The sequence below is a fragment of the Amblyomma maculatum genome, chromosome 10, assembly GCF_055883805.1.
Source record: "Amblyomma maculatum isolate TAMU_Amacu chromosome 10, ASM5588380v1, whole genome shotgun sequence".
Taxonomy (NCBI): domain Eukaryota; kingdom Metazoa; phylum Arthropoda; class Arachnida; order Ixodida; family Ixodidae; genus Amblyomma; species Amblyomma maculatum.
The window spans coordinates 36,041,827-36,066,084 of record NC_139353.1 but is presented as its reverse complement, the minus strand read 5'-3'; the positions used below and the strand labels follow the sequence as shown (position 1 = coordinate 36,066,084).

Sequence of the window (24,258 nt, the reverse complement as noted above, 5' to 3'; positions counted from 1 at the left end):
GCGTCGTTTTTTAGACCGACAATGAAAAGCGAGAAAAATAGCACGGACTAACAATGAAATCTGTGTGTTTGATTATTCCCAGCTCAGCTCGTAGCGCCAAACAACTTTTTCGGTAGCATAACGCTGGTTGCACCTTGACTGCGCCATAGCGACAGCCAAGAACGTGCACCGGACGTTCACGTGCTTTATTTAGAACTACTACACAGTTTCCATGGCTATATTCAGTTGCTTTAAACTGCACTTAGCGATTCAGAGAGCATTTTCCGCGTGCTGTGCGCAGGAGTCCGGGAGATGCTGCGTGTGGTGGGCGTCAGTGATTGGGTGTACTGGATCAGCCACTATCTGAGTGCCTTCTTCACGCACCTGTTCATTGTGACGCTCATGCTGCTCTTCCTGTGCGTCAAACGAAACGCCGAAGGACGCGCGTTCATTCAGTTCAGCGATCCCGCGCTCCTCTTCGTCATACTGATGTTCTTCTGCAGCCAGTGCATGGTGCACGGCATGTGCCTCTCGCTGTTCTTCGCCAATCGTGAGTGGCAACTTTGTTACCGGTTTGCCGTGGACGCATTGCGAGTCACATATGCTTAATTTTAGAACCAGTCAAAAGACGCAACACAGGCGAAAAGTAAAATAGAAGCCTGGACTAACAAACGAAATTTCAGTTGTTAATCTAGCTTTTTCTTTCGTTTTCTTATCCCCTATGTTTTGTCTTCTGGTTGGCTTTAAGATAAATCGATGCCAACTTGCCCAGTCGTCAGCCTTGCTGAAATTGCTTCTTACGCCTTCAGGCAGCTGTGGCAGAAGCTAAGTTATCCGTTTTGCACAAAATTTGGCGTGTTGCTATCGATCATGTATCGATAGCAACACACCATGTATCGATCATGTACATTGATAATTTGACGATGTTGGTGCGAGAAATTAATGCGAGGGAATTTCAGGTGTCGATGAGGGTGATCGAGACCTGGCGTTCTCTGCCGTAAAATTTTGATTGGACGAGAAAATTTTGATGTCACAATCAATGACCTCTCGCGGGTAATTCAAACCTCTCATGACGTCACTTAAGCATCTCCCTATTAGTCTAGTGGGTCCTTACGTCATTTCACAACCATTACTTAGTACTGCTACAGAAAAAAGAACTGTTTTGTTTTTTTTTTTTGTTTTTAAAGTAAAAATTGCTCGAACAGAGACTCAAGCCGTCGTTTTTCCGGTCCGTCACACGCCGGGATAGCTACCACACCACAACTGAAGATTGTTTTTTCGGAACTAAAGCTCAGAGGCCACATGTAAGGCCTCGTACTGTAGAGTAGGTATCAGCTTGCTTCAGCAACGCTTAATAAATAAACCTCACCAATTAGTCACTTTATGCGAAAAGAACTGCTATCACTTAGCACTGGTAAAGGTGACTTAGGCGTCACAAAGAAATTTTATACTACAGTATGTCTTTACCCGTCAACTTTCCGGAGGCCTGCATTTCTCTTTAGGCTTTTCTGATAAACAATAACTGTAACGGATGGAAGCGGCCGCTTTAACTATAGCAAATGATACTAATCGTAAGCTTATGCCACTTTTTCGTGGTGTCGTTGGCTTCAGCGCATAACTCACATCCCGAAATCAGTCGTGAAATACATACGATGCTTAACCTTATTTCCGTGCTTGGTTATGCCTATAAAGCGTGAAAATATATTTTACGTAAACTTATATACTTTGTAAATAAGGGACATGGATTTACTGGAAAGTGCAGGCAAAGTGCAGCCATTAGGTGCACAGGTTAGGCATTCCACCCAATCCGAGCCAAAACGTGCAAATAAGGCAAAAGGAAGCACGCAGGAGGTGTGAAAGCACTGCGACTTCGCTCTTTATAGGCTATGATGATGACGGTAATCGCTTAATACTTCACTTTTTTTTTAATCGCCTCAATAGTGACCTTTTTTTCAGCTAACCCTACGCTGAACTCGCTAAAGACGCTATGTACTCCTTCCAAAACATGTTTTTATTTCTATTTTGAGGTGATTAGAAATAACACCTTGGATGAATTGTGTGTGACCTGCGTGACCTTGCACACAAATTTTCATTATTTTTCGATAAAATGTAGTGTAAATAAAGAAAGCAAGCCAATTTATGCAACCTTAGTTAAAATGTTTTTTGTACTTAGCTAAGGTCACCGGTCATAGTTCAATACCATGGAACGCATCATGATAATAATTAGTGCGGATTCTTTTCAAATATACATTGCTCTCTCCTTTTGTTCTAAGGGTCATTTCATGACTACGGGCACTTGGTAACATTTGGGGTACAGGGGCGTATTTTTCGTGGTCCTTAAATAAGCTTAACCTTTATAGTTAAGCTCCACGTTTTTGACTCATAGGTGAGCACCTGGGTGCGCATTCCGTTTGCATATCGCTTTCAATATTCGTCTCATCGCTTTCAGGAGTCGCCTCCCTGACCTTGAGTCATTGATTGGTGAAAACGCAGTAACCGGAATTGGTAGTGACCTCCGGTTCCGATCTTTCAACCAATCAGATGACTCAAGATAAGGGAGATAGAGGCACTTCTGAAAACGACAAAAACTATAAATCGGACCTTGGAGGCGAAGAAAGGCACGTACACACTCACTTCAATAAAGCAATTGCAAAGTTTACAGATAAAAAGAAAAGCAAAACCGTTGAAATCAGACTTCGGTCTAACAGTCGCTATTTGCGCGTTCTGGCATATCGCAAACAAAGTGCTGACAGTGAGGTATACACAGACACAAAGTACCTTCAGTACTTAAGCGCTTGTGTCGCCTCTCGTTTCCCCCCTTTGTCTTGTCGTTCGTGCGCTGCTTCTAACTAACAATACTTTTAACAATTCTATCTTTTTAAATTGTGTACCTTCACCAGTTTTACGGCCGTGTCTTCCGTAACTAGTAATCACGGCACATGGAATTGAGCTGGCTGCTGTGAGAGCAGAGTGCAATTCGCCGTGACGCAGCGCACTCAGCCGTGGCTGGTGCCATGCTGTATTGGACGTTCAGCTGCGTGATCCCGTTCCTGTTCCTGGAGCACGCCAGCGGACAGGGCTACTACTACATCCGCCGCGATCACAAGCTGCTCACCGCCATCTTCCCGGGCATGAGCCTGCACTGGAGCTTCCGGGTGCTGGAGCGCTTCGAAAAATTCGGTGAGCTGCCGAGTACCGGATGCAAAAGTTGTGCTCGCGCACTAGCTATATTCAGAAATGGCGCCTACGTCTTCTTTATTTGTGTTAAGGAGGAGGGGAGTGACAGATTGGACATCGGCGATTCTGCAGCATCTAATCACTTTTGTAGTAATCATTTTTCCAACACTTACTCTTCGCCGGGCATAACGAGAGTGAAGTCTAGGCCAAGTAGCGGAGGTGATGTGACCACACTGACAGGCGATTCTCTCCCTGGACTGCAAACATGTCCTCAGGCATGGTGCTAGCGCACAAGGAGGACACACACGGCGGGTAGGCGGACAGGACAAACGCTAGACTTACAAGTCTAGCGTTTGTCCTGTCCGCCTACTCGTCTAGCGTTTGTCCTGTCCGCCTATCCACCCTGTGTGTCCTCCTTGTGCGCTAGCACCATGCCTGAATTCGTTCACCAACTAGTCCAGTTAAGAGCATTGCAAACGTGCCATTCGGCGGCCTTCTAAAATCCGGAAATGGGCTTTGGCACGTACTTGAGCGCTTCCGCTCAAGTTAAGCAATAGTACCATAGCGGGCTTCCGCTTGATTAGGTAAGGGGGGGGGGGGTGTATTTGAGTTATCCGTCTTCCTAAAGTGGTCCCGACACACGTCTAGACCATGCCGTTGGATACTAGACCACAAGACAACGGTTCTGCTCCACTACCCCCGGGATTTGAAGACATCTCCTCACGCCCCAGGCAGTACAATACATTCGGCCAATGTTGTGTTGCTCAGGCACTTTTTCTATGTAGGGCCGGATATTTCCAACAATGTGCCTATACTGAGCGGATGGTTTGTGCGGACTTGTGACTCTAAAGATCTCAATTATAGAACGCCCGTTTGAAAACAAAGGAGAATTATAAGTGGCCTGAGAACGTAATAAAAAAAACGTCATCTAAGGAAATATGAATTTTCGTTCCAAAAGTATAAATATTTTACTCTTCCATGTCCCTGGCTGCGCACAGTCGAGCACGGAGCCAATTGGGCCAACTTCTATGATCGGGCTGCGACTCCCGACAACGTTACACTTGCTGAGATTGTGTTCATTGGCTCTGCATTCGACTGCTTCCTGGCACTTGTTATTTGGTACCTCGACAACATCCTTTGCATGGGGCCAGGGATACCAAAGCCCTTCTACTATCCCTTCAAGGTGAGCGACAAAAGCAATAATGCCGTCGGTGTTCGCACTTTTCACTAAGAATTTGAAGCGCGTGCTGAATTTGTTCCAAAAAGATTCCTAATCATCAGACCTACCTAAAGTCTTGCCTGTCATCTGTTTCGTTCGCTTAATGGGTTACTCTGTCCTGTCAAGTAGCGCCTACGCACTAGCTAAACATAGTACGATATGTTTTCTTTAAAGGTTGTTATACGCTTCGATATTTACAGCAAATATTTTTTTTCTGCTTTCTGCTCATTAGGCAGACTATTGGATTCCAAGCATAACGTTTGTTCAGGCGCCTACGCGAAGGTCGGACGAAAAGCTCAACTTTGAAGAGGAACCAAGAGACCGAATGGCGACCATCGACCTTGTTCACGCCAGCAAGGTATAGTATTAGTCTGTGCAGGAATAAATGCTGATATTTGTTTATAGTCCCATAGTTTATCACATGCGCATATTGGTCAATTTAGAATTTTCGATCTAATTGTAGCGTAACTGATATTTGAGCTGATCCGAATATTTGGCATCCGAAATCAGTTCTAACCTCAAGCGAATAAAGTTTCTGAAAAGTTTACTTCGGGTTTCCGTTCAGCCTGTACCTTCTCTAGAATAGCAGAGCGGATGGAGCAGCAAAGCTGCAGCCAGGTGGTCACTTCCTAGGAAGCCCCATCTTTTACACACATGCTACGGGCTTGCTAGCGCACGTATAAGCCACAGCCAGTCTTCGCGGAAACCTACGTCCAAGGCAGCCCAATTTATTGGGCCAATATTGGTGGTGTGTTGGTACTCCACTGGGCGGGCATGAACAACTCAGTGTTTAATATTTAGCTCTTGGATTTGCGAGCGCACTTGTCAGCTACAGCCAGTCTTCGCGGAAACCTATCTCCCAGGCAGCACAATCAATGGGGCCAATATTGGTGGTGTGCTGGCACTCCACTGGGTGGGCGTGGACAACTCGATGTTTAATATTTAGCTCTTTGTTTTGCGAGCGCACTTGTAAGCCACAACCAGTCTTCGCGGAAACCTATGTTCCAGGCAGCACAATTCATCGGGCCAATAATTGTGGTGTGTTGGCACTCCACTGGGCGGGTGTGGACAACTCAGTGTTTAATATTTAGCTCTTGGTTCGCACTGCTTGGTCCTTAGGCAATGGAAAATTGCCGCTGGGCTTCCTTGGGTGTCATATACAGGAGGGCCGCCTACATTTGTGGAGCAGGATGCAGAAAGCAATTATCTAATCACCTGCTTCGAAATATACGCCTTGCTGAAAGGCGTTCTCTAAACTGCTGGACCTTAAACGTTCCATGTAAATGTTTCTTTTCAGGACTATAATGGCGTGGTGGCTGTAAATGACGTCAGCCTCCGCATTTTTGACAACCAGATTACAGTGCTCTTGGGACATAACGGGGCCGGGAAAACGACGCTTCTGAATATGATCACGGGTGAGCTGGTAGCGCAATAAACATTATGGTGGTGTTAACATCTGGTGTTGCAAATATAAGGCTCATGAGCTGTCGATGAGAAGTTGTCGTGTAAATATACCGGCTCCTATTAATGCTCATAGTACGGATGAACTGACCCGCAGATAAATGTAATATTGTTTGCAAAGTTTTTCGGCGATTCTCACTGTATTTATCGCATTATAAAAGCCTTTTCTAAAGGTAGTAAGGACTTCTGAGACGTTCACACACGTTTAAATACTCAGAAATCAATTGATGCATCGAAATCTTACTCAAACTAAGGTTTGGAAATAAGTGTTTATGACTCGATGTCCAGCCAATGAACGATGCTGTAGGTTTCATACATTCGGTCCATCGATTGTTCGGCCCTTTTATTATTATTTTTTTTTAGGAGAGAGAGATTGCAGAAGTTTATGACTTGCGAGATTCAGTCGATGTTTGAGCATGAACAGAAATCATGGCGTTAAGAAAAAATGTAGCCAGCTCGTGTTAGGTGAATTTTTCCTGAACCAATTCCCAGCCAATGTTTACGCTCAAACATGGGTTATTCGCATTTATTGTTTGTGGCCTTAACAGCCTGTTCTTCACTCGCGTATTTCACCGCCTTCTAACGTTATCTCGATGCTCAGAACATTCACAGATATCCTATATTTTGTTTCGTTGTTCCAGAAATGACACAAGATGATGAGCTTGTTCGCGCGATAGCGTCTCCTTTGTAAAGCGCGCCACCGGCACTGACCTACATTCATTAACCACGGCTTGCGACAGCGTGTGTTTACACTTCCAGCCCACTTTAGGATTTTAAAACGCACGCGTTGAATAGCATATATAAACATTCGTATATACTGCCTACCTTACTGGAAACGACTGTAGTTGCCGCATCCGAAGAATTAGTTGTTCTCAAGTTAATTGGAGATTCGCTTGCCCTACTCTCTTTTTTTTTTTTCGGTGCTAGCAACCCATCAATTCCATTCCTCGACAAAATTCAGCCCGTAAGGCGCTATAGAAAAAATGTTTTAGGCAGCTAATGTTTCCCCATCGCCACCGGGCAGCATCAGTAGTACTACTGACGATGCTAATGTGAAATGTGATGAAAAGTAGGTGAAAAGTATTTTACAACAGCATTAAATCGCCACGTCCTTTTATAAGCTGATTCGATCTATCCAAGAAGATATCTTGTCTTCCCAGAAAAATCCGTAAACTGAGGCTACATCTCTCTGTATATGCCAGAGAATCATGTGTTGCTTGCGCCCTGTTGTTTGTGTCATTATCGCACCATACACCTTGCGAACGGCATGGGCTTCTCTTAGTTCAATTTGCGGTTCGTTACTCTATTACATATGTAACACTTTTCCAGCAGTCTAGAAGTGACAGCCATTGCGAACATGTGCCTATCTACTCAGTAGCTTTATGGCATTGTGATGAACAGTGTAAACGGACAAGTCACATCAAGCCACTTACTTCACGAATGGGGCAGCATAACGCAAAAGCAGTAAGGCCGCCAGCATAGCTGCCAGAATGAGTAATCCCGACACGAGTGGTGTTCACTGCAACCACCAGCTTTGTAGGAATAAATTAACAAATTTTCCATGCCCTTCTTAAAAATTAAAAAAAAAATATCCTGAAAAACCTAGTTAGACGAAGAAAAAGCTTTGTTTTGCTTTTCTTAGGCTTAGGTTTAGACATGGGCATACATGGTTTTGCAGCCATTAATTTGCTGACGTGGAGCTGAGGATGCTGTCAGCTACAAAATAGAACACGTGATGCTGTATCTTCCGTCAAATGTCGGAGATCAAGGTCAAAGGTCAAGTTGGGGTGCACCGTAGGTGGTACCATGCATGTTAAGCCATATAGCCACACTGTGACCTCTTGCTCGTTGAAGGTCAAGCGGCCTGCCAGGTTAATCTTGGCTGATACATTGCGTAGTGAAGCTTTCACTTCAACAATGACTCCCTGCATGCAACGTTCTGGGCACTCTTGCCATGTATTTAATAAAAAAGGGATCCGTATAGCGAAATGGAAAGTTCACACCATGCGAGCGGTCCTGAGGTTTCCGGGCCTGCTAAAACGCGTGTCTTAATTAACAATATCGTAGACCTTGATTGGGATGACAGTTGACGCTTTGACATCAGGTATATCTTTGCATTTGTTTCTCCAAGGTTTTGTGCCAGCCAGCTCGGGAAGAGTGCTTGTTGGCGGCTACAACGTTGAGACCTGCACCCGTGACGCGCGGCGCAACATGGGCTACTGCGCCCAGTACAACGTCTTCTTCGAGGACCTCACTGTCGAAGAGCACCTCATGTTTTTCGCCATCGTATGAGCTCTCCACGTCTTGTACTACCAAAACCTGCTAGCTATTTTTGGTGACTTGGTGCTTGTTAATCCGTTGCGCTGGTTGAAGATGCACAAGAAAACCGAGGGATAAAGTTTCAAGCCGCTTTACTGACTCTTTACGCTAGCCTCGAAGCGCGAATTGCCCCATGGATGCTGTGATTTGATTCATTAATGCTACGGCAGTGCAGGAAAGAGACATATGCAAATCGTACAGCGACATGAAGAAAACTGTACGTGGCGATCTATTTATTGGTCATGTTTCGAGGCTAAATCAGCATTTTTTAGGTATTGTGCCAGTGGCAACACAGTGCATTTTGTCCGCACGCTTCACTACTTGTAAAAGAAGCTGGAAGTTCATTTGGACCGCTATAGAAAACCAATGAGGCCTGTTATAAAATTGGCAGCAAGAATTTGAAGCCTGCCTAGGGTAAATTAGCGGATAATATTGATTGCTATCGTGATGGTAAGCAAAATGTAAAAAAAAAAATGTTAAGTTAACAAATATTTTCTAAATTTGAGTGGCACTCATCGAATTGCCTCAAACGACATCTTGTCGTTCCAGGTTAGGGGTGTCCGCTTGGACAAGGCGCGGAACGAAGTGTGGACGCTGCTGAACGACGCCAGCCTCGTGGATTTCCGCACGCAGCTGGCCGTTGAGCTTTCGGCTGGCCTCCAACGCCGACTCTGCACTGCGCTCGCCATCGTAGGCACACCCAAGGTGGGACTTGATCCAACAATGATCCTCCCACGAACTCTGTGAACACCAGCTGCGGATACAGATTGTTTTCTGCGCTAACTGGAAACTTGTGCGAGAACTCCAACAAGAAATTTACGTTTAATATCATAGTACGAGTATGGCTGGCTACTTCACCTCTTTGGCAAGCAATATGCGACACTGTTAGTGTTATAACTACGGCGGATGATTTTTGTTCTTTATTTTATTCATACATATTGTCAATCTACTAGGAATTTTAACAGGAAGGGCATTTAATACGAAGCATATCAGGTGTTCCGAAAAGCACTACAGGGCTAAAATATCAGATGAGGAATGCGTACTCTTTAAAGGGTTTCAAAAAGTGAACCTATGGGAATACTGTGCCACACTTTAATACACAGTTATACACAGAAGATCACCAAAGCCTGACTAACATGATCTCACTGATGGGTTAGGCATGGCCCACATAGCATCGCGTAGAAACAATGATATGACCGAAAAATGCAGCAATAAACACGAAGTTACTTAGGATGGCATTTGAAAAATGTGATCGTGACAGGAGGTGATTTTCAACAAGTCTTGCAAACGTATCGAGTGATGTACAACTAGTGATGTCATTACGGTTATTCCACTCTCTTACTGCAAGGGGAAAAAGGAATATTTCAGGTAGTCGGCGCAGAAAGAGTATTCTTTTAGTGTTTGAGTATGTTTATGCCCAGTCGGTCTCGCCTCTGAGGTTCTGAGGTCATGATGTACTTAGTTTTATCAAGATTAAGTTGGTTGCGCAGCAATTAAGGTTTAGACGTGCAAGTTTGGCTTTATTATCCAGAGTGAGAATGCCGGCGTCGTTTAGTAGTTGAGTCGATGAGTCAGTATAACTGCACCTGTTAAACACAAACCCGACTGCCTTTCTTTGGATGGATTCTAATTTGCTTATGATACATTTCATGTAGGAAAACCAAGCGACAGTCGCATATTCTAGAACAGATCGAACAAAAGCGTTATATGCAAGTTGTTTTGTTGAAAGCGGAGCTTGACGGAGGTGTTTTCTGAGGAATAGGAGTCGTTTTAAGGCGGCGAATGGGACATAGTTGACATGTGACTCCTGACTCCGATTTGTAATAGTTGTTAGATTGAAAACTATGCATGAAGTGCATTTCTTGAGTGCATTTCTGATTTATACTGCAAATGCTGCCAACACGGTTAAGCGAGCGAGCGACATCGCGAGTTGTAGTATGCAGATTCACCATAGATCATTTTCACAACATGCGAAAAAATAAAAACGATTGATCGATTGATTTATTGATTGGTTGAGTAATTTATTTATTTATTGAAAATAAAAAACGAGAGAGCAACCCTACTAGTGAGTGTGATCACGAACACTTTTTAAATGTACTGCAAATAATGGCTGTTACTCAGCTGATTTTCGCTGGACAATAGATTATAAACTGAGGTTTGAGAGAAACTATCCTTCGCCAATCCTATGATAGTACACTGTCTCTAGGGACGTTGTGACGGCCGATAATTACGCATTTGAAAATTTTGCATAATTATGCATAATTATGCATAATATGGGCTCCTGTTATCGTTAGATGTAAGCGCTCGCTGTGTTTCCAGAAGCTCCGGCGCGTACACTTGAACATCTTCAACACGTTCCGCCACATGCTCACTGAGAGGACCCCTGCTCCTGAAACGTTAGTACACAGCGAGCCCAGTCATGCACAGCCTAAACAACGCGAAGAAAATGTGCTTAAAATTAAAAATAACGAGAATAAGCCTAGCGCAGCGAATGTATTGTAGGGAACGTAGGTTCCTATAATTGAGGTCGGCAGTGGTCACGCGCAGAGCAAGGAATTTTCACACGTGTCTACTAAAGCAACTTAGCTGCTGCCTTGAAGTATTGTACCACGCGTTCCCGATACACCAGGTGGTGATTCTGGACGAGCCCACGACCAGCATGGACGCCGACAGCCGCCACGAACTGTGGGAGCTACTGCTGAAGCTACGGCGGAACACGTGCGTCTTGCTCACCACACACAACCTGGACGAAGCGGATGTGCTGGGAGACCGGATCGCCATCCTGGCCAATGGGAGCATTAGGTATAGCGAGGGGGACTCTTATGGGGTTCCGCGCTGCATCTGCGTAACTTATTAGGTTTAGGATGTAGTATACAATATACAACGTATGGATGGGCGGCGCATAGGGCATGCCGAGGTAGGTGGGGAAGTGAAAATGCAATGTATGATTTTCTAAACGAGTAGCTCTCATACGAACTATATAGTTTCATTTAGTGCGTATGCGTTGTAGTAGCTCGTAGTAATGAAGGTGCCTAGCGCGTTATGCCCCGACTCAGTTGTACAAATATATTATTACCTTGGTGAAGGAAGTCAACACACTCCGAAACCATGGGAAGCATGTGGGAGTACTTCTATTTTCCTTTAAATTAAGGTGTAAGGTGTAAATTAAGGTAAATTTCCTTTAAATTAAGATCCCTGTGGTGGCTCTGCAGAAGAGGCAAAAGCAGATCTGTCTCTGTCCCGTGAGAAGTGCCATACCTTGTATAGAACTAGCTACCCCGCACCGCCTCACTTCAGTCTGCAACCCCTAATACAAGCAGTGAACAACACACTTCAAACGGAGAGGGTAAAGATTATTCTCCTGCACTTTCGTTCCTAGCTTTCGGGGTGCAGAAAGTTGCGCACGAGTACAGTGCTAGCAATGTAGGCCTAGATGGTTTTAGACTAGAAAGGCCAGGATAAAACAAGATGCCGCAGGACGAGTGTGGATGATCAACACTGCATGTAAAAGATAGAAATGGAAATATTGGTTTGCTTTCCTTAGTTTCGGTGACTGCTGGCTTTCTTGATATGTATGCCATAAGGAGCACCCTCTTTTCACTGCGTTTAACTGCTCAATAGCTGAATAAAAGGAAGTGCAGTGAGTGAGAATATTACTGATGAGGGAACAAATACTGCAAAGTTGGCAGCTCTTTATTCAATGGGGTTTGAACAAGATGCGCTCTCTATGTTAAAGAAATGTTATGAATGTAAAGTCGTGTTCCCAACAGCGAATTGAAGATAGCCTTCGCATTCGTAAAAAAACACGATTGTAGCCATCATTTTGTGTTTCGTAATATGAGACCCTGTCGGCTTAAAACGAAATTTCGCATGTTAGTATTTCAGGGCATCAAGCAAACGTCAAGGAGAATAAATTAAGAATCGCAATCGCTTGGGCCACACACGCGCCGTTCATTTATCGAGCGAAAAATATCGCCTGCAGGTGTTGCGGTTCACCGACGTTTCTCAAGCAGCGCTTCAGCACCGGCTATCGGATGCAGATCAACAAGATGCCGAACTGCAACGTGTCGGCCATCGAGAATCTGCTGCGCAAATACGCTTCGAAGGCGCGCGTGCAGAGCGACTCGAAAAACGAGGCAGTCTTCCTCCTTGGCCAGATCATCGCGACCAGGGTCATCATATCTATGTTCAAGGTGCCTGCTTCGTAGAGTTCTATTTCTTTTTCTTCTGCCATGGGCTGGGGGATGTGAAGAGGAATCCTTAGTGTAGACAAATCTGGTTTGAACCATCGTGCACTCGAAGTTGGCAAGTATTGCTACATTCCTGTTATTAAGGCGAAAGCCTAGCTCATGCTGTCGTGGTCAAAATGTGCCCCGCTTTTGCGGCATTCCGATTGGCCGAGGCGGGATGACGTCATAGATGTCTCGACCAATCACAGAGTAGCACCACAGTATGCGTGAATGCGTGGCTTATATGGCCATATGTTAATCAATGCTAATCACTAATTACATATTTTTTACCAATCAATGACTAGTTAATTCATTACCTAACTAATTAATGACACTAACTGTATAAGCAAATAATTACGTACTTAATTACTAATCAGTTAATTACTAATAAGTTACTTTTTACTCATTTGTGTCTGTTGCGTAGCAAAATGCGGCACTTAGGCTTTCGCCTTTCACCACTTTATTCGCTAAAGTCCTCGTAATTTTTAATGCGCACGGCCCTATCCAGAAATGATTCAACTTTGCAGGCCTGCTACAGAGAACGCCTTCTATAAGGGATATCAAAACCGTTCTTAACTACTGTTATCGATATGCGCTATTCACTATCTTCATGGCTCTACCTCAAATTTTTTTTTCTTTGGTGATTTATAAGGTTATAATATTAATAATAATAATAATTGATTCACAGGAAGGGAAAGGCGCAGTATCTGTCACACTTGTTCTGTGGACACCTGAACCGCGCCTTAAAGGAAGGGTGGAAGATGCGAGTGAAAGTGGAAAGAGAAAGCGGGGCGTGGTGGAGGACTACGGAGCGATTTCGACCACTTGGGGATCTTTAACGTGCGCTGACATCGTACAGCACACGGACGCCACTTCGTTTCGCCTCCATCGAAACGCAGCCTCCGTGATCGGGTTCGAACCCGGGAACTCCGGCACAATGGTCGGGCGTCTTACCACTGTACCACCCCGGCGGGACCAATTTATAAGGTTTCAAGGCGAATTCGAGTCTGCTGAATTAGGTGATAATGCAGCTTCATTCAACAACGCCCTTCGACGTTTCTATCATTAGATAGCCAGCGGTTGGCGGTGCTTCCAACATTGAAGTATTGAAATTACGGTGCACAGGTCTGGAAACACCAGAGCATAATAATTCTTAACTTCCACGTTGCGGCGCGCAGGACATAGAAAATCGCACTACAGAACTGGGCATCGAGTCGGTTGGCGTGACAGTGACTTCGCTGGAAGACGTCCTTGTCCGCGTTGGTGAAGATCAACATGTTCACCGCCAACACGGCAACGCTCCGAAGGGGCTTGAGGACAACGCCACGGCTATGGAGGCAATGTGTGAGGTCTGCTAGGTAGCCCTTTACTATGCTGCTTAGATGAAGTGCGCAAGTATGACCTCACTGCCGTTGTTTTGGTGATATTCCTATTCCTCTCGGTATTATTGCTTTAAAAATCTTAGTGCGGTCGTTATTAGTATTAACAACCCAAATAAGCAATGGCTGCCCCGCTCACCTAACCTTGCTCTTAGCCCAAGCGCCCTCCTTATCATGTTTTCGTGCACATGTTGACAATAAGCAAAATTCCCACGGAGCCGTTCAGGAAGTAGCACAGTTTCATTTAGTAAAGGAATCACCAATGATAATTTCACCTACTGGGCAAGGAACATGAATGAAATGTCGAGAAAGCAGATGAATTAAAATTATTGAATAAGTTTCGATAAAATCTGCAGAAGGGCTTTTTTTTCTTGTTGGAACGCCAGGTCGTCGGTGCCACGAAGATTCCAAGAATTGCGTTGCATTGGTAACAATTGCAGTATTCTGCAAGGCTTTTTTTAACTACATGATCAACCCTATGCTCAAGGGAAAACATTACGTGGGAAAGAAAGCGCACGTGTTTTAGTGCTTAACACTGCCCAAGCAGGTATAAACGTCGCTCTTGAACGGAATCCACGCTTACGGCATCATATAAGAGCGCGAAGTCGGCGTGGGAATAAAGAGAAACCTGTAAACTATCCGCGTGTTTTCTACGTAGACCTGCAGTGTGCGCCTCACGTTTTCCGCTTCCAATTGATGTGTAGGATGTTACACGCTGTCGTCATGTGTAGTTTGTATAGTTATTGCAGTATTTCGTAAGGGCAACGCGCGGACTTCAGGGAACAGTATACGGAGCGTTCGCGAAAGTTTGCAATTTCTAAGCCTAATTCGTCGCCATTGCTGGATATACGCAGCGCCCATGGTGAAATTTGTGGCAACCACAAGGTGCGCGGAGGCGTCGCTCGCTGATCGCGTACGCGCCGTGTTCGTTAAGCGCACCATCCACGCCTACCGCGAGCGGCGTATGCCACTATTCAGCTGGGTGCTGCCGGCCTGCCTGCTGTCGCTCCTCTTCCTGCTGGAGTTCTGGGCCCTGCGCGGCAGCATTCGGGAAATGGTGAACATTCACAACACGCTTAGGTACACCTTCCCGGAAGTGGTCGAACTTGCCGTGGTAAGTACGGATGTCTGATCGCGGCACGATTTAAATAAGCCTCGTGGGAAGTGAGATGAGACCATACTAAATTTAGTACTCTGCGTTGAAAAGTCGTGTACGCGTCTTCAGGTCATGGCGACAGGTTGAACATATTCAAGTCAGCGCCCAATAACAACACAGAGAAAGAAAAATATGGAATGAAGCAAGGCGTGGGTGGGTCGCCTTAGTGCGCAATCCACTGTTTAGATCAGGGGACGTCTTTTCCTGAATGTCAAAAGTCCGTTTACCTGAACGCAGAGAAGTTGCCCTAAGATTTGTCCCTTCCAGTGATCGCATATTTTTTTTATGCGATAAATGCCACCTACATATGAATCTGAACTCATAAAACCTAATGGGCACTTTGAGAGAACACGTCCTGTCACGCTATGATTGGCCAACGATATGGTGAAAACACTAATTGGTATGAGCGCCATATATTTTGTCCGTGCTCATAGCAGGCTCATACTATACCACAATTGAAGTTGTCGCGTCAACTGTGGTTCCAGTATCTGGCTCCGGACACCAAGATCACGCAGCGTTTGTCCTCAGACCTAACAGAGATCCTTGCGTTTTGAGAATGCAAATTATATTATCCAGTTGTATTCCTGCATATGCTTTTCTCAATGATGCCGCGCATAGAGAAGCATAAAAACTTCGCTCATTCCCTTCATTGCGTTCTCACAGGGCTTCGAGATTGGCGACACCGAGGACGAGTTTCGGAAGCGTTACCTGCTTCCGATGATTGCTAATACGCGCCAATACTTCATCATTCATAAACAGGCGTCAGTGAACGTCATAGAAGGTCTCCTGAACTATGCAAGACGGAAACTCTTCAAATACGTCTTTCAAACCCACTTCGGCTTCCAGTTGACAGTAGCATCCGGGTGAGTCTTTCCCTTGTGCATGCATTGGCATCCCGACGTTTTTCCGGTTGTCCTAGCCAATGGTAACGAAACTCTCATAACAGGAGAAGCCTAGCCCAGAGAAGCAAGCAACACTTCTGAGAGTAACGTGCTCTAGCCTGCGCTACGTTTTATGGCGAAAGCCTTTCTAGGCTTGTGGGCTGCGGAACTGTCCGCAGGAAATGTTCGCAGGAAATGTTCGCAGGAAATGTTCGCAGGAAATGTTCGCAGGAAATGTTCGTAGGAAATGTTCGCAGGAAACGTTCGCCCGAACTAACAGTTAAGAAAGAAATGTCTAAGTGTGCAAATAACCGGGAATCGAACCACTAACCCACTTATCCACAGCCAAGCGCGCAAATCACTAAGCCTCGCCGGGGCCATGAAAAATCGATCGTTACTCTCCTTCTCTATCGTGTGCATTACAGTAGTGATTACAAGCACGATGCAGTCAGTGACAATGATAATGGTGACAGCAGCGATGATAATGACGGTGCATTTAGTTTATGATGATGGTAGTAGAGATGACGACAATGCAGTCAGTGGAAACTACTGTAAAGTGGCTTTCTAAGCGCAGTCCTGTAATTTTTTTTGTCATACCAGGCTTATGTGTTTTTTATTCATGCCAGGAACAAAGCGTCAATTCAAAAGTTTTAGCGCTTCAAAAGAGTTCAGTAAGGCAGAAACGTGCCTTACTTTGAGAATGTACATAATCAAAATATGAAAGCAAACGTAACCGGCGCACAGAAAAAGGAGGACGCAGGACGCGCGCCGTCACTGAACTAGTTTATCAGAAAGAGCGTGTTTGCTTAAAGAAAGGCGAACGTAATGCTAACCATTTCTAGTGCACAAAGAAAAATGCAAAACAAATATTAAGATTCGGGAGATACCCTTTTTTGTTATGGCGAAGGTGGGCTCGCACAGTTAACATAAGGATTAATGTCAAAATCTTTCATCACCTCTCTGCCGTGACTGCGGGAGACGAAACAAAAGGTTCGTTTCCTGTAATAAAGGTCAGTAATTTCTGCACTCATGGTCGTGCTGAGCTACACCAGAATAGGTATCGTTCTTAAGTTCTCTAAGACGGATGTTAAGAGAGCACCCGGTCTGCCCGATGTATATAATAACTAGTCCGCACTATCTCGAAGACAACCCCAGACTCGCATTGTACAAACTTGGCTTGTGGGGTTTAACGTCCCAAAGCGACTCGGGCTATGAGAGACGCCGTAGTGAAGGACTCCGGAAATTTCGACCACCTGGGTTTCTTTAACGTGCACTGAATAGCACAGCACACGGGCGCCTTGCTTTTCGCATCCATCGAAAAGCTGCCGCCGAGGCCGGGATTCGATCGTGCAGCCGTGGGAACAGTAGTCGAGCGCCGTAACCACTGCGTCACTCCGGCGGGGTCTGTACAAACTTCATTCTGTGTTTTACTTTGCAGGTATGGGAACCATGATCAACTTTGTCTATTTTTCTTGGCACAAGGGGACTAATGTAGCACCTAATCTTAAGGGCTCGGAAAGAGTTAGTTTAATAAGCATCATAACTTTTTGCCACATGTTTATTCCGTGGGATAATATGTGATAACAGTATAGTTCTTGTTGTGCGATAACGAAGGTTTTTGTGCGCGTATTTAATTTGGCGCAATACTGACGATGGCGTAAATTACGGCAAGAACCTCTTATGTATTTAAAGATATGCCGCAGTGTACGTTGTGAGACGGCGCGTGTCCGATGTCTTTTCTTCTGTGCGCCTATTATGCGTCCACCCATTCCGTTTCTCCAGAACAAGAAACATCATTATGCTCAGCATGAGTACTCCTATTAGCAAATGCTTGTGGCATATCCGTCCAATCAGCCTGATCCTTAGGTCCTGTGCGGTGACCTAATTCCCGCAAATTGCCTGATCTCTTTCCACCAGACTAGCTTCTTGCCTCCCCCTGCTATGTTTGGTTTACTTGGACTCCATTAAATCGTCTTTAGCAAACTAAATGCCGCTTACGCGTAGCTATTAGCAGACCATAAAAGCAATATATCCTGTGACCAGCTACTGCCACGTATCGTTCACCCAGTGCACACCCATAGCACCACAGGAGAAAGCGCTCCAAACTAAAGGGGATATTGTTTTCGAATATAAGCCTTTGGACGCTGAAGCAGCTGCGCTATCCTGCGGGAGGTTTTAACCCCGTGATTTGTCTATTTAAGGCCATGGAAAGCAAACTATTTTACTTAAATGGTGCCTTGACGCAAACATTTTATTAATACGGTCCACAACTTCTCAACTGGTGCTTTTGTCTTTAAAGCGTTAGTTAAAAATTCAGTTAATAATGTCTTTACTAAATAATTAACTTTGGAGAATGTTAGGGCACGCTACATTCAATAGCCCTTAGCGTTTTTATTGTTCTGGGACAGTGGCTTTTTTACCAGTGCATAAATGTAACAAAAACATTGTGAGACAAGTTCTCTGCCTTTACTCTTGTGACGCAACAATAAAATTTCTCTTGTCCACAGCTCCCCTTGCGGACGCCGCTGTCATGCGTGCATTTCGCTACTCTCGATTACTTGTTCTTTAATTTCTCCCTCTGTTATCCTAAACTTGCTCGCACGCCATCATAATGGAGGCAATTATGTGCAACACTGTGTGAACTAGATGTACAGCGTTGCTTTAACAAAGCTATTCGAACGTGATCTATGGAGTAGTTTTGGATCCAAGGGTCTTGAGTTGGATATCAATCTCACCGTCCTCCTGAAAATGTCCGAGTTGGAAGCTCCTGTTAACTCGACCATGTCACGTGGTCCGTGATGACACAGATACCGGTGAATAATTAGTACCTGGTCATGCCACCTTCCCGAGCTGTACTCGTTACTCTTCTCTCCAACTGCTTACAAAAAAGACATCGCAGATACCGCAATTTCTGAAGAAAAATTCTTTAACTCTATTTCGCTAACACTTGTTCAAGTATTAAAGCATTAAATGCCCTTGGTTTGGGTAGAAATCATCAGCTCAAATACGTGTGCCTGGATACACCGCCAACAGCGCCGGTATGGTTAATTCAAGAGTGTCCATAGCTGCGGCACTTTTACACCTCAGTCGTGTAGTTAAAAAATCGCGAAATATGTACAGCGTCATCCACTTCTAGCTATAACATGGTCATTGCTTTCAAAGCGTCATTACATCCGACCCGGCTATGCAGTAAAGCAAAGTGGCATACCATGCTCAACACCGCCTCCGGGTCCCTTTGTGCCTGTATCACTTTGCTTCGACATGCGCCTGTATCGCACGCAGTGTTTCTTCGCAAGAAATTACCGTGTTATAGCTAGAAGCGGGCTACTCTTTGCATACCTCAGTACTCTAGCAGAAAGGAAAAATGCCGTACTTTATAGTGGCAAATCCTGTATAAACTAGCCTCAGCGATTTCTTTATGATCGATGTCGTCATCTGGAAAGAACCAGTTAGACGAATATCTCTAAGAGCTGCGAAGCCTCCATACGACTTCTAGGACATTGCAGAGGTATTGGCCAACCTGAGCGCTCCTTAATGAAATTCAGGGCATCGAAATTATTTCGATACCTCCTCTGCGGCATACGTCAAAATGCCTGATCCTTTTTAATACATAACACATTAATTTATTAACAGCAGTCGCCAAACAAGCTGACTGGAAACCGCGGCATGTCATGTCGCGATACCCCCAGAACATTATTTAGGGATCATTGGAATGAGTAGCTTTGGAACGTTAAACCGCATAAACCAAGCCAATACATCGTTGAGACTATGACAAAGGGCACTTAACAAAGCTCCACTTTGTTTGCAGATGCCCAGGATTTCTCGCACTGATAGCGAACGCCATAGGTGACTTTTGCCATTCTCCTCCATGAGAAAGTGGCTTTCATAAACGGCATCTGATCCCGCGACCGTGTGTCAAGCAGTGAATCGCCAAATTCACGATCAGAAAAGTAAAATAAAACTTAAAGAAAAAGTGCAAGAATGTACAGAGTTCTGCACATTTAGAGTGAGCACGCGAGTACGCCGCTCTCTTCAAAGTGCTATTGCGCCTTATAGGCAAAAAGTGAAGCTAGGTGGCAGGCCACGCGAAGTGCCACCTCTAGGTCCCTAAATGCCAACTAGAATTTGCTTCGACATGCTCCGAAGAGAGTAACTACTGCTTCGCGTATTCACCGTGAACGTAGACGACACTGTACGCGTATGTACAAAAAACCGTTCGGACTACTACCTTTGGCGTACTATATGAATCTGAGTGAATTTGACCACCGCATTTCTTCTTCGTCTCTTTTTGAGCAAGTTGCATCGTGCTATAACTTGCTTGAGTCGCACACAAAATCGCTGTGATATGAAACCCACTCACATTTGCAGAAATGTGCTCTGGTACAACGGCCAGATCCAGCATACCGCCCTGCTCACAATGAGCTTGTACAATGATGCCCGGCTTCGGAACATCACCGGAATGGCCGACGCGAAGTTCTCATTTGACGTCACGGCTCCAACCCGGGCCAAAGGACACGGCAACGTTCTTCGCGGCACCGGAGCCGAATCTGAAGAGGAAATCGAGGACATCCAGAGCCAGAACACGTATCGGGAGCTCCTGCCCAAAGTGCTTCGCTCCGTATTTTTCCCGCTGGTCTCGAGCTTCATGTGCAGTAACTTCGTCCTCTTCCCCATCGCCGAGAGGGCGCTGCAGGTAAGATTTAGGATAACGAAAGATTACTACATTAGTACTTTTAAGATGTGTTTAGAAGCTGCATATTTTAAGTAACTTTTGTTTGCACTTAGAAGCTCGACTCGAGAGCAGTATTCAATATTTATTTATTTATTTATTTATTTATTTATTTATTTATTTATTTATTTATTTATTTATTTATTTATTTATTAATTTATTTATTTATTTATTTATTTATTTATTTATTTATTTATTTATTTATTTATTTATTTATTTATTTATTTATTTATTTATTTATTTATTTATACAAATACCTCACAGGTTCCAAACATGGAACATTGTGTGAGGGGGAGGGGTTACAGTGTATCAAAAGAAACAATGGTATATAGTTTAAAATACAAAAGTTAACAGTAATACAGGGCTAGAACTGCAAATAAGTATTAGAGCATACATGGGAAGTAATAAACCGAGGATTATGACATTACACAATAGTTAGCGGCATTGGACGAAATCAACCTGCACACAGTGAACGCAATATAAAAAAGTTATTCTGACTGCAAAAAGGTACTCAATTCGTTTTTTAATTTTAGTGGGTCAGATATGTTAGCGATGCGTTCGGGAAGACCATTCCAACCCTTTATAGCCCGTGGCAAGGCAGAGAAGTTAAATGCATGTGTTCGGCCGAATAGACGTTGGAAACTTATATTATTATTGCGAGTCAGTCTAGTAAGTGGCACTGTTGATGCATGGTGACTGTAGATTAGTTTATGTAGCAAGCAGATAAGCGCGATATCCCGACGTGATTGTAAACTTGTGAGTGATAAGGACAACTTGATGTTAGTCACGCTGGTATGGCGGCTGTAATCATGGGAAAACGTGCGGCACGGTTTTGAATAGCTTCTAGGGATTTGATTAGATACTCTTTTAGATTAGATTAGATAGCCGTTATCAATTATCCATTGTGTTATATAACTGACGTTACCGTAACGGCATCGCTAGACGAGACAGCGAGTAGTAAGTTGTAGAAATCGCTTCGAAGCGCAGTCTCCCTGTTGGCGTTCCAACGCAAATCGCCACACGCCGTGGCTTACCATTGGTTGCGATATGCACTCGTTGCCAGGTTCTCGAGCAGCACATGCAGTCGGCCCAGTACTGGAGCATGATGGCAATAAAATACTGCTACGTACGATGCAGACTATTGCCAACACAGTTCCAATACTAGGCCCTGATTTGTGTTGCTTCGATCCGTTCGCAAATGCGTTCATGGTTGCAAGCAAATATAATCCAATGGCCTAGGATCGATTTAGCTCGAAATATAAATGAAAGTTTCTAGAATGACTTCTCATGTCGGTCTTATTGAGTTTGCAATGCGCATAACATTTCTGACAAAGCTGCATTATGCGCTCGCACTCAACTTGAATGTTTTTTAGAGGACCAATTAATACTTGTAAGTTTAGTTAATAAAGCTCACCGACCCTGAAAGTTAAAACATAGAACACATTCCTGTATATTAATGATTTTGCAGTAATGCTTTCTTCCTGCCCAGCAAATGCATGTCGTGCGCAATCCTGACGTTCATAGTATTTAATGGCCCATTTTCATCTAATATCAGCCCTCGTGCTTCGTTAAGCAGCCAGCTTGGCGTAAGTACAAAAACGCAATCAGATGCGTCTGATATCAATGTAATCCACAAGGCGGGATAGTACTCAAGGTGCACCGACAGCGCCTTCGCACATACACTCTTCGCGTGTTCTGACTTACTTATTCCGAACGCTCAATTACATCGCTGTTCTCTAGCACGTACGCCGGCAGAAAAAGGGAGTGAAATCGCATAGGAGGGAAATTCGAAACGACCGATTTGACACCGAAGATGTTCTGTTTTAAAATCAGCCATCTGACATTGGGAAAACTGCATAGTTTCAAGGCATAGAGACTCTCGGCTTACATGCCACTCTTCGCTGCAGTTAAGCTCTAGCAGCGTAGTGATGAAGCGAGACACCGAGTCGAGTACGTGCAATGAGTGCATATCGAACTTAGAAAGTGGCACATCTTTCGACAGTAGCCAGGGCTTAGCAATATGCGCAAATGCCGATTCCTACAGGAAGTACGCCGTTGTAACGGCGGGCATGTTGGCAATGAAATCGCTGCCTGATTGTGTGAGATCGTGACATGGGATCAGCTAGTGACATTGTGGCCTGAGATTACTGAACGTTAATCCGTACCGCGCATTCAAAACGTGCAGTATGTGTTCATTTGACCGAAATCTGCGAATTGTGATCCTGGATGCGGCTGTCCTAAGTGTGCTATAGTGGAAGATATGTTAGATCAGTGGTGATTGTTATACAAGTAAGGGAAAGGGTACACTTTTGGGGGTGTAACTATGTTCCTATCTTGGTGGTGACGCGTCCAGTCTTGCACTGAAAGCACTGAAGGGCTTCTGGTCTTATGCAGGTGAAGCACTTGCACCTCCTGACCGGCATGAGCATTGGGCTGTATTGGACGCTCAACTTTATCTTTGACTTCCTCTTCTACATGGGCACAGCGCTTATGGTTCTACCTCCACTGGCATTCTTCGAAGGGCTTGCAGGCACAGACTTCCGTAAGTGCCGTCTTCCCTCTGTCTAGTGCATATCACAAAGAACTATACCATGCACAGAGGTAATGATTGAGACCAGTGCAGTCCCCGCGGGCGGAAAGTCAGTTTCGCTCTCCGATAAGCTGCATTTCGTTTTTTTTTTTTTTTACTTACGTTGTAGAACTCGTTCTGCAGTGAGAGTGATATCCTTGCCATAAATAATCCGCAGTATATCGACTCAGACAACCTTGATTTGCACTCAGTGTTCGTTTAGGTGAGGCATGTATCAGGCGAGGCATGCAGCATTGCACATTCATACTGCTGTTGAAACAAGGGTCAGTTAATGCCTTCCTGAACATACAGTGCCAAGCAGTTAAGGACAACAGCCAATTAAGGAACACAAGAGCTCTGTATAAGACAATCAAAGATATCAAAGGAAGCTTCTGTGCTAAGCTGGGCGTGATAAAGGACAAACGAGGCAGGGACCTCACTGAAGCCTCAGAGATAAAGAAGAGGTGGCAGGAATACACAGAAGAACTGTACAAGAAGGACCCGAATGTGCAAACCCAACATAAGACGGTTGTGATTACTGATCTCGAGCCGGGCATCCTGAAGAGTGAAGTTGAATGGGCCTTAGCCAGCCTTGCTAAGAACAAAGCTAGCGGAATTGATGGCATTACAGCTGAGTTGCTTCAAAATCTCAACCGTGACGCTGTTAACATTCTGCATACATTATGTCAGAAGATTTGGACAACCCTGCAGTGGCCACAGGATTGGAGGAGGTCAGTCACTGACCTCCTCCACTGCCACTGACCTTCTCTTTGGCACTGCCTTTCTTTGAAATGGGGATGTAAGTTACATCCCCATTTCAAAGAAAGGCAGTGCCAAAGATTGTTACAACTACCGCACGATCGCGCTTATTTCGCATGCTAGCAAGGTGATGTTGAAAATCCTCCAAGGAAGGCTGCAACAGTATGTGGATCGGGAGCTTCGACGTGCAAGCTGGGTTTCGCAAGGGCAGAGGAACTAAAGACCAAATTTCCAACCTTCGCTGGATCATGGAAAAAGCATGAGAGTTCCAGAAACCCATCTACTTCTGCTTTATTGATTATGCGAAAGCGTTTGACTGCGTAGATCACAACAGATTGTGGCAAGCTCTCCAAGAGATGGGAGTTCCAATTCACCTCGTCTGTCTCCTCAGGAACCTGTAT

General features: G+C 44.7%; 1 protein-coding gene across 2 annotated transcripts in view; it reads left to right on the top strand.

The window, feature by feature from the left end:
• Positions 1-280: 280 nt before the first annotated feature.
• The window catches only part of LOC146176163 (phospholipid-transporting ATPase ABCA3-like), a 35,148-nt gene continuing 11,170 nt past the window's right edge, over positions 281-24,258 (top strand). For both annotated transcript variants that reach the window (XM_084582496.1, XM_084582495.1), the window contains exons 1-14: positions 281-529; positions 2,971-3,159; positions 4,155-4,339; positions 4,608-4,733; positions 5,673-5,790; positions 7,968-8,122; positions 8,705-8,860; positions 10,785-10,957; positions 12,138-12,348; positions 13,563-13,728; positions 14,618-14,877; positions 15,583-15,782; positions 20,169-20,493; positions 22,924-23,071. In XM_084582496.1, coding sequence (XP_084438622.1) covers positions 292-529; positions 2,971-3,159; positions 4,155-4,339; positions 4,608-4,733; positions 5,673-5,790; positions 7,968-8,122; positions 8,705-8,860; positions 10,785-10,957; positions 12,138-12,348; positions 13,563-13,728; positions 14,618-14,877; positions 15,583-15,782; positions 20,169-20,493; positions 22,924-23,071 — 2,650 coding nt within the window. In that variant the 5' untranslated portion in view covers positions 281-291. The remainder of the gene's footprint in view (positions 530-2,970; positions 3,160-4,154; positions 4,340-4,607; positions 4,734-5,672; positions 5,791-7,967; positions 8,123-8,704; positions 8,861-10,784; positions 10,958-12,137; positions 12,349-13,562; positions 13,729-14,617; positions 14,878-15,582; positions 15,783-20,168; positions 20,494-22,923; positions 23,072-24,258) is intronic.